Genomic DNA, 16,880 nt, shown 5'->3' with positions numbered 1-16,880 from the left:
TCGAGCACGTTTGTCTGCTGTGTTTTAATCTTTTGTATACCTAATAAAGTTTTGATACTTTTACATTTTTGGAGCAGGAATATTTCCCTTTTTCATGCATTATCCAGAAGATGGGGACTTCCCTTTTTATTTCCTGCACCTTCTAACTCTGCTCATTTGAGGGTAAAGCAATGAAACCCCAGAGCTTATACTTTGTATTGGATTGTGGACACCCGGTATTCAGGACTCATTCATAGCCAGCTTTTGATTTCTATTGACAGCCGCATTGACACAGGAGTGGAGAGATGGTTCCATGGTGACTACACAACCACCTCCGGACACCAGTAGAGCAGGATGCCTGGTAAAGAAAATTAACTGAAGCTTTGAAAAGTTGTGTCTGCAGCAACATCTGCTCTTGAGAGTAAAACCGGTAGAGAGGGAAGGGACACAGATGCAATGGATGAGTCAACACCGAACAGATAATCTTGTGTCTCTGCAATTATTGTAATATTATGTTTGATATACCTTATTGTTTTCTTATGCAATTGCTACTGTAATACTGTGCCTTATGTGTTTAACTGGTTCCCTCTTTTGTAAAAATGCCTAATATCTTCTTATTCCTTTTTGCTGCCTTCTGTCTCTATAACAAACTACATTATTCAATTACTCCTTCTCCCTCTCCACCTGCACTGTTCATTAGCCCATCTCTCTTAATCTCACCTTACTTTTGTACTCATGAACTTTACCTATTCCTAAACACTCTCTCTCCCCCCTGCACCTTGTCTCAAAAGCAGTCTCACTACTGCAAATCTGTTTCTCATCTCATGTCACTCTCCCTCTTGCTTTTACTAACTGCTGGTGACATCTCCCCTAATCATGGTCCCCAACAACTGCCTAGCCATGCACATCCATGTATACCAACCCACAGACTCAAAAAACAAAACTCTGACAACCTTACTTACATTCCTCTTGCATCAAAAGCCACTTCCCCTTTCACTTGTGCACTTTGGAACTCTTGCTCTGTTTGCAACAAACTCACTTCTATACATGGCCTCTATCTCCCACTCCCTCAACCTTCTGGCCCTAACAGAAACCTGGCTCTCTCCCCTAGACACAGCATCTACTGCTAATCTGTCATATGGGGTCTCCACTTCAGCCACACTCCTAGGTCTGGTAATAGACAAGGAGGTGGTGTAGGTATTTTAGTTTCCTCTCGTTGCACCTTTCAACAAATACATTCCCTCACATTTTCCTAATTCGAAACCCACATGATTCACTTATTCTCTCCTCTTTCTATACGTGTTGCAGTCAACTCAATTTCTAGATCACTTGGCTACCTGGCTACATTATTTCCTTCCCTCAGACACCCCTTCCCTCATTCTTGGTGACTTCAACATCCCTCTTGACAATCCCACTGCCTCCTCTGCAAAACAACTTCTGCAACTCACTTCCTCTTTCGGTTTGTCACAATGGACTGATTCTACCACTCACAAAGAAGGTCACTCCCTTGACCTGATTTTTAGCTATCGATGCACCCTCTCAAACTCCCCCTTTCCTCTTTCTGACTACCATCTCCTTACTTGCAACATATCATCCCTCCCTACAACTCTCCCTCCTTCTGCTCCTCATACCAAACTTCACAGAAGCATTATGTCATTAGATCAACAACAGCTTTCTAATTCCCTCAAACCTCTCCTCTCATCCTTCTCATGCCCTGACCAATCTATCTGCCACTATAATTCCACCCTTACATCCGTCCTTGACAAACTCGCCCCTCTTACCATAGCTCGGAAATCAAACACTCATCCTCAGCCCTGGCATACTCCTCTGACACGATACCTACGCAGATGTTCCCGTAGGAACATCTGCATACTCTGCCCTTAATTTACATAAGCAACACTACTTCTCTACTTTTATCTCTAATCTTTCTTCAAACCCAAAACGTTTGTTCTCCACTTTTAATACTCTTCTCCGCCCTCCCCTACCTCCTAATACAACTTCTCTGTCAGCTCAAAACTTTGCCAACCACTTCAATAACAAAATCGACTCCATCAGAAATTAAATCAGCTCTCAACATAATTCCATTCTCTCACCCCCCTCAAATGCTCTCAATCATCCACAACCCACATAACCTTGAACTTAGCTCATTCTCCCCCTGTTACTGAGGAAGAAGTTTCGGCACTTATACTGCGCTCTCACCTCACTACCTGTCCCCTTGACCCTATCCCCTCACAGCTACTCCCCTCCCTCTCTGCCACCCTTACCCCTATACTCACACACACTTTCAACCTCTACCTCAGCACCGGTATATTTCCCTCATCGCTGAAACATGCACTGGTCACACCTATCCTCAAAAAGCCTTCCCTTGATCCTACCTCCCCATCCAACTACCGCCCTATTTCCCTCCTCCCTCTTGCATCAAAGCTTCTCAAAAAACTAGCTTATGCACGCCTATCCCATTTCCTTACAATAAACTCCCTCCTTGACCCATTGCAATCTGGATTTCATCCCCATCACTCCACAGAGACAGCAATTGTTAAGGTTACCAACGACCTACTTACAGCAAAAACAAAAGGCCACTTCTCTCTGCTTATCCTCCTTGATCTGCCCTCAGCCTTTGACACTGTTGACCACCCTCTCTTGCTCCAAACCCTCCAATCCTTCGGCATATGTGACACAGTCCTCTCGTGGCTCTCTTCCTACCTATCAAACCGTACCTTTAGTGTAGCCTTCTCTGGGGCCTCCTCTGCCCCGTCACCACTTTCTGTTGGAGTTCCGCAAGGCTCTGTCCTCGGTCCCCTTCTCGTCTCAATCTACACGTCATCACTAGGTTCCCTAATAAAGTCCCACGGTTTACAATATCATTTGTATGCCGATGACACCCAAATCTACTTCTCTGCACCAGACCTTTCTCCTTCCTTGCTAACCTGTGTCACTAACTGTCTTTCTCACATCTCCAACTGGATGTCCTCTCACTACCTCAAGCTAAATCTCTCCAAAACTGAGCTCCTTATTTTCCCCCCTTCTTCTAAACTCTCCACCCCCAATCTCTCTATAACTGTCGACAACTCCATCATTACCCCTACCCCGCATGCCCGATGTCTCGGGGTCACATTTGACTCAGATCTTTCTTTCACTCCTCACATTCAGTCATTGGCTAAAGCCTGCCGCTTCCACCTTAAAAACCATCTCTAAAATTAGACACTTCTTACACAAGACACAACTAAGATTTTAATCCACTCTCTCATTCTCTCCCGCCTCGATTACTGCAACTCTGTCCTCTCTTGTCTCCCCACCTAGCGCCTAGCTCCTTTACAATCCATAATGAATGCCTCTGCCAGACTCATCTTCTTTACACGTCGCTCTTCATCTGCTGCACCTCTCTGCCAATCTCTTCACTGGCTTCCTCTTGCCTCTAGGATCAAACACAAAATTCTCATTCTGACATACAAAGCCCTCAACTGCACTGCTCCCCCCTATATCTCAGACCTTGTCTCCAGATACTCTCCCTCCCGTCCCCTTCGCTCTGCTCACGACCTCCTACTCTCCTCCTCTCTTGTCACCTCATCACACTCCCGTTTACAGGACTTCTCCAGACTGGCTCCCATCTTGTGGAACTCTCTGCCTCGCTCCACAAGACTCTCTTCTAGTTTTAAAAGCTTAAAGTGCTCCCTAAAGACTCTACTGTTCAGGGATGCATACAACCTACGCTAACCTTTCTTTATACCAGTTCCTCTCCTCCATTGCTATCCCCTGAACCCCCTTAGCATGTAAGCCTAAGAGTCCAGCTGTTTGTCGATCACCTTCTCAAGAGCTGACTACAACAGTACAACTCTTGGCAGAGCCCTCTACCCATTTGATCCCTATAATTGTTTTGTTGTACTCTGCATTTGTTTATAGCGCTGCAGAATCTGTTGGCGCTCTACAAATAACCGATAATAATAATAAAAATAATAATAATTATGGAAGATAATGCCCTGTGTCTCTGCACTTATAGATATGCTTTTGGTTGAGTGCCACATAATTTTTTTAATTTAAAAAGTTTCAAATGTAGTTCCTTTATCCAATTTGCTTTGTTCCATGATATTCTGTGTTGAAGAGATATCTAGGTAGGCATCTGGAGCACTACATGGCAGGAAATAGTGCTGCCATCTAGTGCTCTTGCAAATGGATAACATTCTTGCACAACTGCTGCCATATACTGCTCCAGAAATGGGCTGGCTCCTAAGCATACGTCCCTTTTTTTTTATTTAAAGATACCAAGAGAACAAAGAAAATTTGATAATAGAAGTAAACTAGAAAGTTGTTTAAAATTGCTGCTCTATCTGAATCATGAAAGAACAATTTGGGGTTTCATATCCCTTTAATATTGATGTTGTTTCCTCTATTTCAGGATACTACACTAATAAGGGTGTTTACGCTATTAAATATAAAATTATAATTTTTAATGTTCTGAGTGGAACCTGTCCTGTAAAACCGCTGTATGGTTTTGCCCACCGTGCTGCAGCTTAGTTTCAGGGTATTGGCAATCTTCTTATAGTCTAGGCCATCTTTATGTAGAGCAACAATTCTTTTTTTCAGATCCTCAGAGAGTTCTTTGCCATAAGGTGCCCTGTTGAACTTCAAGTGACCAGTATGAGAGAGTGTGAGAGCGATAACACCAAATTTAACACACCTGCTCCCCATTCACACTTGAGACCTTGTAACACTAACGAGTCACATGGCACTGGGGAGGGAAAATGGCTAATTGGGCCCAATTTGGACATTTCCACTTAGGGGTGTACTCACTTTTGTTGCCAACAGTTTAGACATTAATGGCTGTGTGTTGAGTTATTTTGAGGGGACAGCAAATTTACACTGTTATACAGGCTGTACGCTCACTACTTTACATTGTAGCAAAGTGTCATTTCTTCAGTGTTGTCACATGAAAAGATGTAATAAAATATTTACAAAAAGGGGAGGGGTGTACTCACTTTGTGAGATACTATACATACATACATACATACATACAGTGGCTGCGTTCGGGCAGCGCTCCAAGCGAACCAGAACTCGCTTGGAGCGTTTTCCTCACACTTGCAAGTGAGATGTCTGGCGTTTTTTGAGCGCTCTGCTGACATAAGTCCCAGCCCTTCCAGCGTGCTGGAAAAACTGGGACTTTTCAGAGCAAGCTCAGATGCTTGGAAACATGGCAGCCTCCACACACGTGTTGCTGTGGAGGCAGACATATTTGTATATATATATATATATGAGCAAAAAAGATGAATGTAGGGATGGCGCAAATCTAAAACCTAAATCGACTTTCTTTCCTGTTCATTCTAAAGGTAACCATATTCCAGTTTTTTCCAAATTGGTACAAGAAGAGTTTGATGAGCTATGTAAGAACTATAAAATCAAAAAGGATAACCTAGATAAAACAGAGAAGGACTTTATTAAAAATTTGGAAAAAGACAATAATATCATAATCCGGGAAGCAGATAAAGGGGGAGGCATGGTAATACAAAACAGAGATGACTATTTAAAGGAGGCATATCGGATGTTAAGTGATGCAAACACTTATAAGAAACTCACTAATAACCCGACAAAAAAATATCTAACCCGACAAAAAAATATCTAATAGAATATAGCCATCTTTTGGATAACGCCAAATTTTCAGGTGTGATCAACAAAGAAGAATATAAATATCTCAACAATGAAACACCAACTATTGCAATACTCTACCATTTGCCCAAGGTCCATAAGGATCAAAAAAACCCTCCTGGAAGACCGATAGTATCCGGAATAGACTCATTAACTTCCAGGTTATCTGAATATATAGATATATTTCTTCAACCAATAGTATCCGAAATGAAATCTTATTTGAGAGATACTCCAGATACAATTGATAAATTGAGTAACATTACATGGGAAGAGGGCTACATCTGGGTTACACTAGATGTAAGTGCCCTCTATACTAATATACCCCATGACAAAGGATTGGAAACAATAGACTATTGGCTAAGAGAAAAAACAGCTCTATCAACGAATCACATAAATTTCATCCTAGAGTCAGTCAAATTTACTTTGGAAAAGAATTATTTTCTGTTTGAGGATAAATATTACCTCCAGATAAATGGCACAGCGATGGGGACGAAATTTGCCCCCAGCTATGCCAATCTTTATATGGGGGCATGGGAAGAGGAAACAATCTGGCACAACAATGACTATCTCCCCCATATTGTCATCTGGGGGAGATACATTGATGACATTATCTTCATTTGGAAGGGGAGTGAAATTTTATTGAATACATTCATAACAAAACTTAATACCAATGAATACAATCTTTCATTTACAGGCAAAATTAGTAATATGGAGATAGACTTTTTGGATGTAGTATTTTTTCAGGAAAATCAAAAAATTCAGACCAAGTTATACAAGAAAGATACAGATAGCAATGGCTATCTTCATGCCTCCAGCAGCCATAACCGTAAATGGATTAACAATATTCCCATGGGTCAATACCAAAGATTAAAAAGAAACTGCTCTAGAAAACAAGATTTTGACCAAGAGGCAAAAAACCTCACAGAAAGATTTATAGCTAGGGGATATAATAAGTACAAACTAAAAAATACACTCCAAAAGGTAAATCAGATGGATAGAGAGTCCTTATTAATTGTAGGAGAAAAGAAAGAACAACTAAAAGCGGCCAACAACACTAATCCGTATTCAGTCAATTTCATAACTACATACAACGAGGGATCTAGAGAAATCAGAAATATTATCACGAAACATTGGGAAATCCTTAAAAAAGATGAGTTTTTGAAACCTATTACTGAAATAGCTCCAAAAGTAATTTTCAGGAAAAACCGGAATCTGAAAAACATTCTAGCACCTAGCCAATTGAAAGATAAACCAGGTACAAATAAAAATTGGCTTAATAAATCCACAATTGGATTTTTCAAGTGCAACAGACGTAACTGTGTGGCTTGTGATCACCATTTAGGGAGAAATAAACCCACAAGGATGATCACTTCAGCTGTTACGAAAAAGAGCTATGAAATAAATTCATTATGTAACTGTCGCACAGAAAATGTGGTTTACATTTTAGAATGTGGGTGTGGCCTACAGTATATAGGCCGCACCACTAGACCCTATAAAAAAAGACTCTTGGAACATCTCAATAATATAGAAATAGGAGAAAAAAATCACAACCTCTCCGCACACTACCTCAAGAAGCATAATAAAGATCCTAGTTGTCTAAAAGGATCGATTTTAGAATATATACCTGAAAAGAAAAGAGGAGGAGACAGAGAATTGGACATCCGAAGGAGGGAAACATTTTGGATCTATACCTTTCAAACACTAGTTCCCAAAGGATTGAACAAAGATATTGATCTTGCTGCCTATCTCACTTAAGTCCATCCATCTATGCATATATGATACAATTTATTTCCAATGATTGTTCTTCCATTAAATAGAAAGGTTTTACCACAACTCTTTCCAATTTAATTTAATCCATTGAACTCACTTATATCCTAGTTAAACACCCAGACAATGAAATATTACTCAATCTCTGTTGGTATCTGTTGAAATCACCAATATGGACCACTGAAATTTGATAATTATACTATACTATGCAGTGATCCATAAATGGACCCATACACTGTCCCTCTATAAGTACAAGCCCCATTTAGCTCCTTATACAATTCTATTTTAGTATTACATAAAGTATTATCTATTCACATAACACGTATTCAGTGTTATGAATTTCAGTTTATATGATATTAAATTTAAATTTTACCTATTAATAGCAACAATAATAATTATGCCACTATTAACCATATTTTAAAAAAACATTTATTTTGGATTTTTTATACTAAAATCCTATAGCTCCACCCTCTTTTTTAAATAAATATTTAAATAAATTTTTAAATAAATTTTAAACATCATTTTCCATATAACATTACATCCACAGTATCAGTTATAGGATATACCCATTTATCTAGTCTCAAAAATAGAGGAGATGTTCAGTTCTCAATGATTCAAGAATTTCCAATAGTTTATTAGAATCTATTTATATATATAAATTTATCTAGTCCTAAAAACAGAGGCTATATATAGTTCTCAATGATTCAAGATTTTCCAATAGTGTATTAGAATCTATCTATTTATTTATTTATTTATATATTCTATTTAATTTTATTCTAGCGTATACAATTTATCAATTCATTTATTTATTTTCTAACACAAACAATTGTTATATTAATTTATCCTATTATCCAGCAAAAAATATTTTTTATTCAAAAAAAAAAAATATTTTAAATATTTAATTTATATAGTTTAAAATTTATTAAATAATAGAATATTTTCACACTCTTGAGATTTCTAGATATTTATGCTACAAAAAGGGCAAATGAATCATTTAATTTTTCACATTCTTATCTCTATAGCAAAATATCTCACAGTTTAGATACAACTAAACCAAAAAATCCGTCATCGCAAATATATTATTATTCTTTGTGTATTGTGCCCGATATACTTTTAACATCCTACACACTTTTACTTAAAACAAGCCACTACTACTTAAATGACTACACGAAACATATTTTAACAACATTATTTTAAGCCTTTCACTCGATTGGGTATTATCCGTAGTTCACGATGTTTCTATAGAAACAATATACACACTATTGAGATCCAATGGCATCAATGAAGTGCCACATGACATACTCACAACCGGAATCTAAACCAATAGAACAAACCAAACCGGCATGTGACCTTTAGAGACCAATGGCTACACTTACTAGCATCACGGGGCGTGCCGCCGCCCCGGCTTTTTAGTGTATTTAAGTGCAGCAAATGTATTAATCGGTAATTACCTCTGAGGAAGAAGGGCACAAAAGTTTTATATCCCTTCGAAACGCGTCAGGTTCCTTGTTTTTTACCAGTTTACCAGATTTTATGAGTATTTGTTCAGGAGTTAAAGAACAAAGAAAAAATATTTTTTACCAATGCTTTTAATTACCTCATATTATTGAGGTCTTTTGATGTAAGCGCATAATTGTTGTACAAATAAAAAGTGTGATATTTCCATACAATGTTGCACTATTGTATGTCCTTTCTCTTACATGATTGAGCCAAATTCGAGAGAGAGTACTAAAGAGATCTTTGGATCATAAGAGGACATCGCTCCACTATACCACAGACACCGGGAGGGAGAACTACCTATACACTGCACGGCACTTACCTCATCAGATTGAGGTAACGGAGTGTAAGTATACTCCAAACGGGCTCGTTGTGGAACGTGGATACATTTTTATATTTGCCTAAACATCTGCATAACTCGCATCTATTTACAGCTATTGAAGTTTTCCATCAATATTGGACTTATATTTTGAACTTTATTGAATTTCATTGGACTATATTTAGCGATCTAATTTCGATATTGAAATTGCTCTATCATTTTTATTATTATTTATTTTTTATCACTACATATGGTACGCTTAGGCTAATACAATATTCAAGTACCAAGCGTAGTCACATCTGCTAATATTTAGGTTACTCCTGAAGCAGATGGCAGCATTTTGATTTATACTCTTGTGTACCTAATCTGTCATACACTATTCAGTGGGAATCACACCAGTTACGTGGCTAGAACAACTATATTGTTAACTATATTCCATCATAGTTAACTGTGCATATTGTATACATTCATTTTTAGATACCATATGTTATTTAACTCTATAATAGCATTTAATAGTGCTACCAAACAACAACAGTTGTTCCTATTTCTTATCTACAGCATTTTTATTATTTGGATACCCAGACATATACATTAACCAGTTGTTTTATTCCAGCTAACTTGGTTTTTTACTCACTTATAAATAGATACCCATATCTAGGGTCTCACTTTTTGAGTGTTGCGCCATCTTGAATATTCCCCATTCCCCATTTTTCCTATTCCATTATATATATATATAAAAAAAAATATGATTTTTTGTGTGCTCTAGAGAATGTATTAACAAAAGAAGGACAGAGAAAGTGAAGCATATTGGGCACACTTATAAGGGTCAAAACCAATACTATATTGCAGTGTGGTGTGTCGTGTATTGATTAAAACTTAACTTTTATATTTAATTTGAATAAAAAAATTGTGGAGGTTCCCACCATTGAGTGTTTTAAAATTCTATTAAAATTGTGTCCGAGTAATACTCGGTACGCAAAGGCTCCTCTCAGGTTTGATACAGTGATCAGTCTGTATCACACTGTCCTGTTGGGTTAGTTCAACAGATTCAATGCTAATAACCTTAACTAAATATTATTCACACAGGATATTTAGTACCATAACCATTGGTTATATTATTGGATGATAACAAGTGCCAATTGATCATTCAAATATTACTCCATTCCCATATGTAAGGAGTGTGATGACGGTGTCAGTTTATTCAACCACTACTTGGATATATGTGGGAGTGTGTTATTACCACAGCATGATTATTTACGTTTTTTATAAAAAGCGTTATTATTTCAGTACAATTTTATTGATCGGTATCTGTGACCTTGAAGTTGTGACACAGTTCACTGATTTCTATTTGTATAGAGAACGACTCTTAAGGGATACGTATGTATCAAATTTGCTTTCCCATAAAAAATTATTCAGAGAAAAAATATATATCGCTTGTGGAAGTGTGATTGTTTTTATTCCCCGTGTTTTTTGTGACACTGTTAGCACTTCTATTTTTAATTAAGTTCAAATAAATGTTTGAACTGATATCGTATGATTCTAAGGTTATACAGAGTCAGGTGGCACTATACATGCTTGTAAATAGCGATAGCCTGAATTGTGTGCAATTGTATTATGAGGCTAAATAGCCAAAACCATTTAAATTCAAGCTATAAATATCGCTCCGGTGAAAAAGCGCTGTAGTTATACTAGACCATGAAATATAACCCAGAATCAATTGGTACTAAGATTGTCTCCTAGCGATAGCCTAAAGTTTGAGCAATATGCTCCGATACCAGTAAGGCTAACTTGAACCTAAATTGTTATTATTTACAGGCTAGTACTCGCTATGGTAGATGACCAGTGATTTAAATTAAAGTTTTTAAAGTTAAAGCTAAGGTGCCTAAAAGAGGCCAACAATTAATACTAAACCCAACGGACTGAGTGAGAGGAGCACTGCTCCTCTCACTCAGTCCGTTGGGTTTAGTATTAATTGTTGGCCTCTTTTAGGCACCTTAGCTTTAACTTTAAAAACTTTAATTTAAAGCTAAGGTGCCTAAAAGAGGCCAACAATTAATACTAAACCCAACGGACTGAGTGAGAGGAGCAGTGCTCCTCTCACTCAGTCCGTTGGGTTTAGTATTAATTGTTGGCCTCTTTTAGGCACCTTAGCTTTAACTTTAAAAACTTTAATTTAAATCACTGGTCATCTACCATAGCGAGTACTAGCCTGTAAATAATAACGATTTAGGTTCAAGTTAGCCTTACTGGTATCGGAGCATATTGCTCAAACTTTAGGCTATCGCTAGGAGACAATCTTAGTACCAATTGATTCTGGGTTATATTTCATGGTCTAGTATAACTACAGCGCTTTTTCACCGGAGCGATATTTATAGCTTGAATTTAAATGGTTTTGGCTATTTAGCCTCATAATACAATTGCACACAATTCAGGCTATCGCTATTTACAAGCCTGTATAGTGCCACCTGACTCTGTATAACCTTAGAATCATACGATATCAGTTCAAACATTTATTTGAACTTAATTAAAAATAGAAGTGCTAACAGTGTCACAAAAAGCACGGGGAATAAAAACAATCACACTTCCACAAGCGATATATTTTTTTTCTCTGAATAATTTTTTATGGGAAAGCAAATTTGATACATACGTATCCCTTAAGAGTCGTTCTCTATACAAATAGAAATCAGTGAACTGTGTCACAACTTCAAGGTCACAGATACCGATCAATAAAATTGTACTGAAATAATAACGCTTTTTATAAAAAACGTAAATAATCATGCTGTGGTAATAACACACTCCCACATATATCCAAGTAGTGGTTGAATAAACTGACACCGTCATCACACTCCTTACATATGGGAATGGAGTAATATTTGAATGATCAATTGGCACTTGTTATCATCCAATAATATAACCAATGGTTATGGTACTAAATATCCTGTGTGAATAATATTTAGTTAAGGTTATTAGCATTGAATCTGTTGAACTAACCCAACAGGACAGTGTGATACAGACTGATCACTGTATCAAACCTGAGAGGAGCCTTTGCGTACCGAGTATTACTCGGACACAATTTTAATAGAATTTTAAAACACTCAATGGTGGGAACCTCCACAATTTTTTTATTCAAATTAAATATAAAAGTTAAGTTTTAATCAATACACGACACACCGCAATATAGTATTGGTTTTGACCCTTATAAGTGTGCCCAATATGCTTCACTTTCTCTGTCCTTATTTTGTTAATAATTCTTATTATTTGGCATAAGGCACTACCTACTGTAAACACTCAGGTTCTGTTTCAATAGGTTCCAAGGGACAAAACCCCAAAACCTCCCCCCCTCTTTCCCTAGAGGTCATAGGGACTCCATACTCTAGAGAATGTAGCCCATTTCTTTTCACTTCATACGTAGTGTATGAAGTGAAAAGAAATGGGCTACATTCTCTAGAGCACATGAAAAATAATATTATATACACTGGATATAAAAAGTCTACACACCCCTATTAAAATGGCAGGTTTCTGTGATGTAAAAAAATAAATATAAATAATTTCAGAACTTTTTCCACCTTTAATATGACCTATAAACTGTACAACTCAATTGAAAAACAAACTGAAATCTTTTAGGTGAAGGGAAGTAAAAATAAAAATAATATGGTTGCATAAGTGTGCACACCCTTAAACTAATACTTTGTTGGAGCACCTTTTGATTTTATTACAGCACTCAGTCTTTTTGGGTATGAGTCTATCAGCATGGCACATCTTGACTTGGCAAGATTTGCCCACTCTTCTTTGCAAAAACACTCTAAATCTGTCAGAATGTGAGGGCATCTCTTGTGCACAGCCCTTTTCAGATCACCCCACAGATTTTTGATTGGATTCAGGTCTGGGCTCTGGCTGGGCCATTCCAAAACTTTAATCTTCTTCTGGTGAAGCCATTCCTTTGTTGATTTGGATGTATGCTTTGGGTCGTTGTCATGCTGAAAGATGAAGTTCCTCTTCATGTTCAGCTTTCTAGCAGAAGCCTGAAGGTTTTGTGCCAATATTGACTGGTATTTGGAACTGTTCATAATTTCCTCTACCTTGAATAAGGCCCCAGTTCCAGCTGAAGAAAAATAGACCTAAAGCATGATGCTACCACCACCATGCTTCACTGTGGGTAAGGTGTTCTTTTGGTCATATGCAGTGTTGTTTTTGCGCCAAACATATCTTTTGGAATTATTGCCAAAAAGTTCAACCTTGGTTTCATCAGACCATAACACCTTTTCTCACATGATTTTGGGAGACTTCAGATGTGTTTTTGCTAAATTTAGCTGGGCTTGGATGTTTTTCTTCGTAAGAAAAGGCTTCTGTCTTGCCGTCTACTCCAAAGCCCAAACATATGAAGAATACGGGAGATTGTTGTCACATGTACTACACAGCCAGTACTTGCTAGATATTCCTGCAGCTCCTTTAATGTTGCTGTAGGCCTCTTGGTAGCCTCCCAGACCAGTTTTCTTCTCGTCTTTTCATCAATTTTGGAGGGACATCCAGTTCTTGGTAATGTCATTGTTGTGCCATATGTTCTCCACTTGATGATGACTGTCTTAACTGTGTTCCATGGTATATCTAATGCCTTGGAAATTCTTTTGTACCCTTCTCCTGACTGATACCTTTCAACAATGAGATCCCTCTGATGCTTTGAAAGCTCTCTGCGGACCATGGCTTTTGTGTAGGACGCGACTAAGAAAATGTCATGAAAGACATTCTAGAACAGCTGAACTTTATTCAGGGTTAATCAGAGGCACTTTAAATGATGGCAGATGTGTGATGACTCTTATTTAACATGGTTTTGAATGTGATTGCTTAATTCTGAACACAGCTACATCCCATTATGCAACCACATAATTTTAGTTTTTTTTGTTTACTTCCCTCCACCTTAAAGATTTCAGTTTGTTTTTCAATTGAGTTGTGTAGTTTATAGGTCACATTAAAGATGGAAAAAGTTCTGAAATGATTTATCTTTGTCTAATTATTTTACATCACAGAAACCTGAGATTTTAACAGGGGTGTGTTGACTTTTTATATCCACTGCAGTGTATATATAAAAACATAATAGACCTGATGTTCAATTATTGTGCCTACTAACCACTATTTCCCTCACGGGGTGGGCTGGTGACGGTATTGGCAAAAAGTGGGGGTATTTTGTATTTATTCATAGTGAGACTTAGGCATAGTGGGGTATCTAATCACCGTTTCTTTCCGTGAATTCAGGGGTGGCAGGGCTACTTGAGTTTCGCTACACACATGCTCAACCCTCTGCAGCCCATTGGCTATTTATTAGCCCTATTTATTAATAAATAGCCAATGGGCTGCAGAGGGTTGAGCATGTTATACACAAGGGAGCTTAAACGTTCGCATGTGCTAAGTCCATTATTGTGAAGCAGATCCCTTTATGCATAGGCTTACCATAATTTTTAGAGGTGAAACTGGGACCACCTGGTGCGGTGCCAGTGGGGGTGTGGTCAGGAGCGTGGTCAAGGGGGCGTGGCAATTAACGGTCCTTTTAAAGTAGTAGCTTTTATGTGTGTAATGTTTCGTGGATACTCTACCCTTCTTCAGTCAAACAAGTGAATCACACAGTTTAAATAGAGCACAACACCACCCCCTAGTGAAAAAGACCCCATTACGTTGTCATGGCAAATAAATCATTAATCTAAATCTCAGATTCTAAATAATGCCAAACATCAAGCATAATTATCACTTTCATAATTATTAATTTCACAATTTAACATCTGCAGTGTAATATGTGTTTTATGTGTCTAATTAAGGAACAGAGCCAAATACTGATAAGGCATAAATACAATATTGAATGAAAGTAAAAAAGAAACACGTACCTGCTAAAGCTGTTTAAGAGGCTACTCTATACCATAATGCAGGACAATTACAGCCAAAATGCTATCCTGCATGAAGTAAAGAAAGATCGAAGCCAAAAATCCTGCCTGTCTGTACTTCCTAGTCATACCCATATGATTCCCCTAAGGGTGTATCACTGGCAATGTCACCAGGGGTTGGGGGGGGGTTAAATTCTTAGAAAAATAAACCAAGTAGTACTAAAAAATAAAAAATAAACTATGCTGCTCACTCAGTCGGTATTACTAAATGTAAACTTTGAAGGACACGAACGTTATGCTAAGCAGGGCTGTATGTAACAAAGTATCAGCATCCAACCATGCTGGAGAGCCACAGTCCAGTCATTTTGAATAATGTGTCTGGGTTTCAGGCGGTCTGAAACCTGGACACATGATTTGAAACCTGGAGGTGTCAACCCTACTGGGACAGAATGAACAACTGGGTGGGACACTGGGACAGCGCCTCCAAACCGGGACAATCCCAGTAAAAGTGGGACTTCTGGTAAGCCTATTTATGCATGCGAACATTTTCTCTAAGCTCCCTTGCCTGTGACGTCACCTAGCGCCACGTCATTGCTGGAAGCGAAGTGCCTCCACTAGCTCCTGAGCGCTGCCCGAACGCAGCCAGTATCTCACAAAAGTGAGTACATCCCTCACATTTTTGTAAATATTTTATTACATCATGTTGTGGGGAAAATAAGAAAATTAGATCTTTTTCTTATGTTGGAACAAATGATAAAATGATACTGTATACATCAGTAAACCACCAAGCACAGTCACATAGTGTTTAGTTATAGTTACATAAAGGTATAGAAGAAAACACGCACGTTCACTGCTAGTCATGCATGAGCACGTGAGCAGTAACGACCCCTACAAAAGCTCATTGCGCATGCACGGCCAACGGCGGAAGTAAATGGATGCATGTTGCGTTTCCATGACAACAAAAAACTTCATATAACTTTCGCTGTTTACGCTGCATTCAAAACATTATACCGGAAAGGTACCGGGCGGTGAGACAGATATAATTCTTAAGCAGGTGCTTTTACATCTCTCACATACTACTATAAAAACACCGCACAACACGGTCTATTACTAATGAATCGGTAACGCTCAGTACTTACCGCTTCTCGTGTCTGGTTTGCTGTCTTTATTGCCTGATATGAGAGCTCCATGGTACAAGCTCGGAATGCAAGTATCGGACAAAGCTAAAACACAAACCGGTACTGGGAACCAGCTGTGGGGCGAGCGCAACGCTGAGTAAGAAAACCAGCCAATCACAGCAGTTTATTGAAGGTGTCACTCACATTCTGCCCAGTGATACGAGAGCTGCAAATGTGAGCCCGCCCCCAGCTAGAGGCAAATGTGGTCGGGCTCTGTATAAATAACACTGTTGAGTGCGCGTGCTGCGCTATGTGTGACAGGGAAGGAACAGTTACAGTAACAGGTGTTAAAACAAAGGGATATTTAATTACTAATTACACTTACTGGATTACGTTTTAGAGGCACCATAGAAATAATATAATTAGCCGTCACCTAGCTCCCAGCTAAACTAAGTCACAGTATTTAAACAACGTTCTGAATTTCTTTTCACGTTTGAGTGAATGACATTAAACTCACAATGTAACTACTAATACAAGTGGAGAAAATAATGTCATTGTTCCTCCATTATTTGTCACTTTTAATGTATTTAGTTTTTTACTCAAATTGATTTTTTCACTACCAGGTTTGTTAAGGGGACACTGAACCCAATTTTTTTCTGGTAAAATCTTAGTTTAACGTTCTAAATCATTTTC

General features: G+C 38.1%; 1 protein-coding gene across 1 annotated transcript in view; it reads right to left on the bottom strand.

Moving 5' to 3' along the window:
- KATNAL2 (katanin catalytic subunit A1 like 2) overlaps positions 1-16,309 on the bottom strand; it is a 172,574-nt gene extending 156,265 nt beyond the window's left edge. Inside the window, exon 1 of the mRNA XM_053701085.1 lies at positions 16,209-16,309. Within this exon, the coding sequence (XP_053557060.1) occupies positions 16,209-16,259 (51 nt within the window). The 5' untranslated portion in view covers positions 16,260-16,309. The remainder of the gene's footprint in view (positions 1-16,208) is intronic.
- Positions 16,310-16,880: the final 571 nt, after the last annotated feature.

This window comes from Bombina bombina, chromosome 2 (assembly GCF_027579735.1).
Source record: "Bombina bombina isolate aBomBom1 chromosome 2, aBomBom1.pri, whole genome shotgun sequence".
NCBI classification, from domain to species: Eukaryota; Metazoa; Chordata; class Amphibia; order Anura; family Bombinatoridae; genus Bombina; species Bombina bombina.
This window is presented reverse-complemented; position numbering and strand designations above follow the sequence as displayed.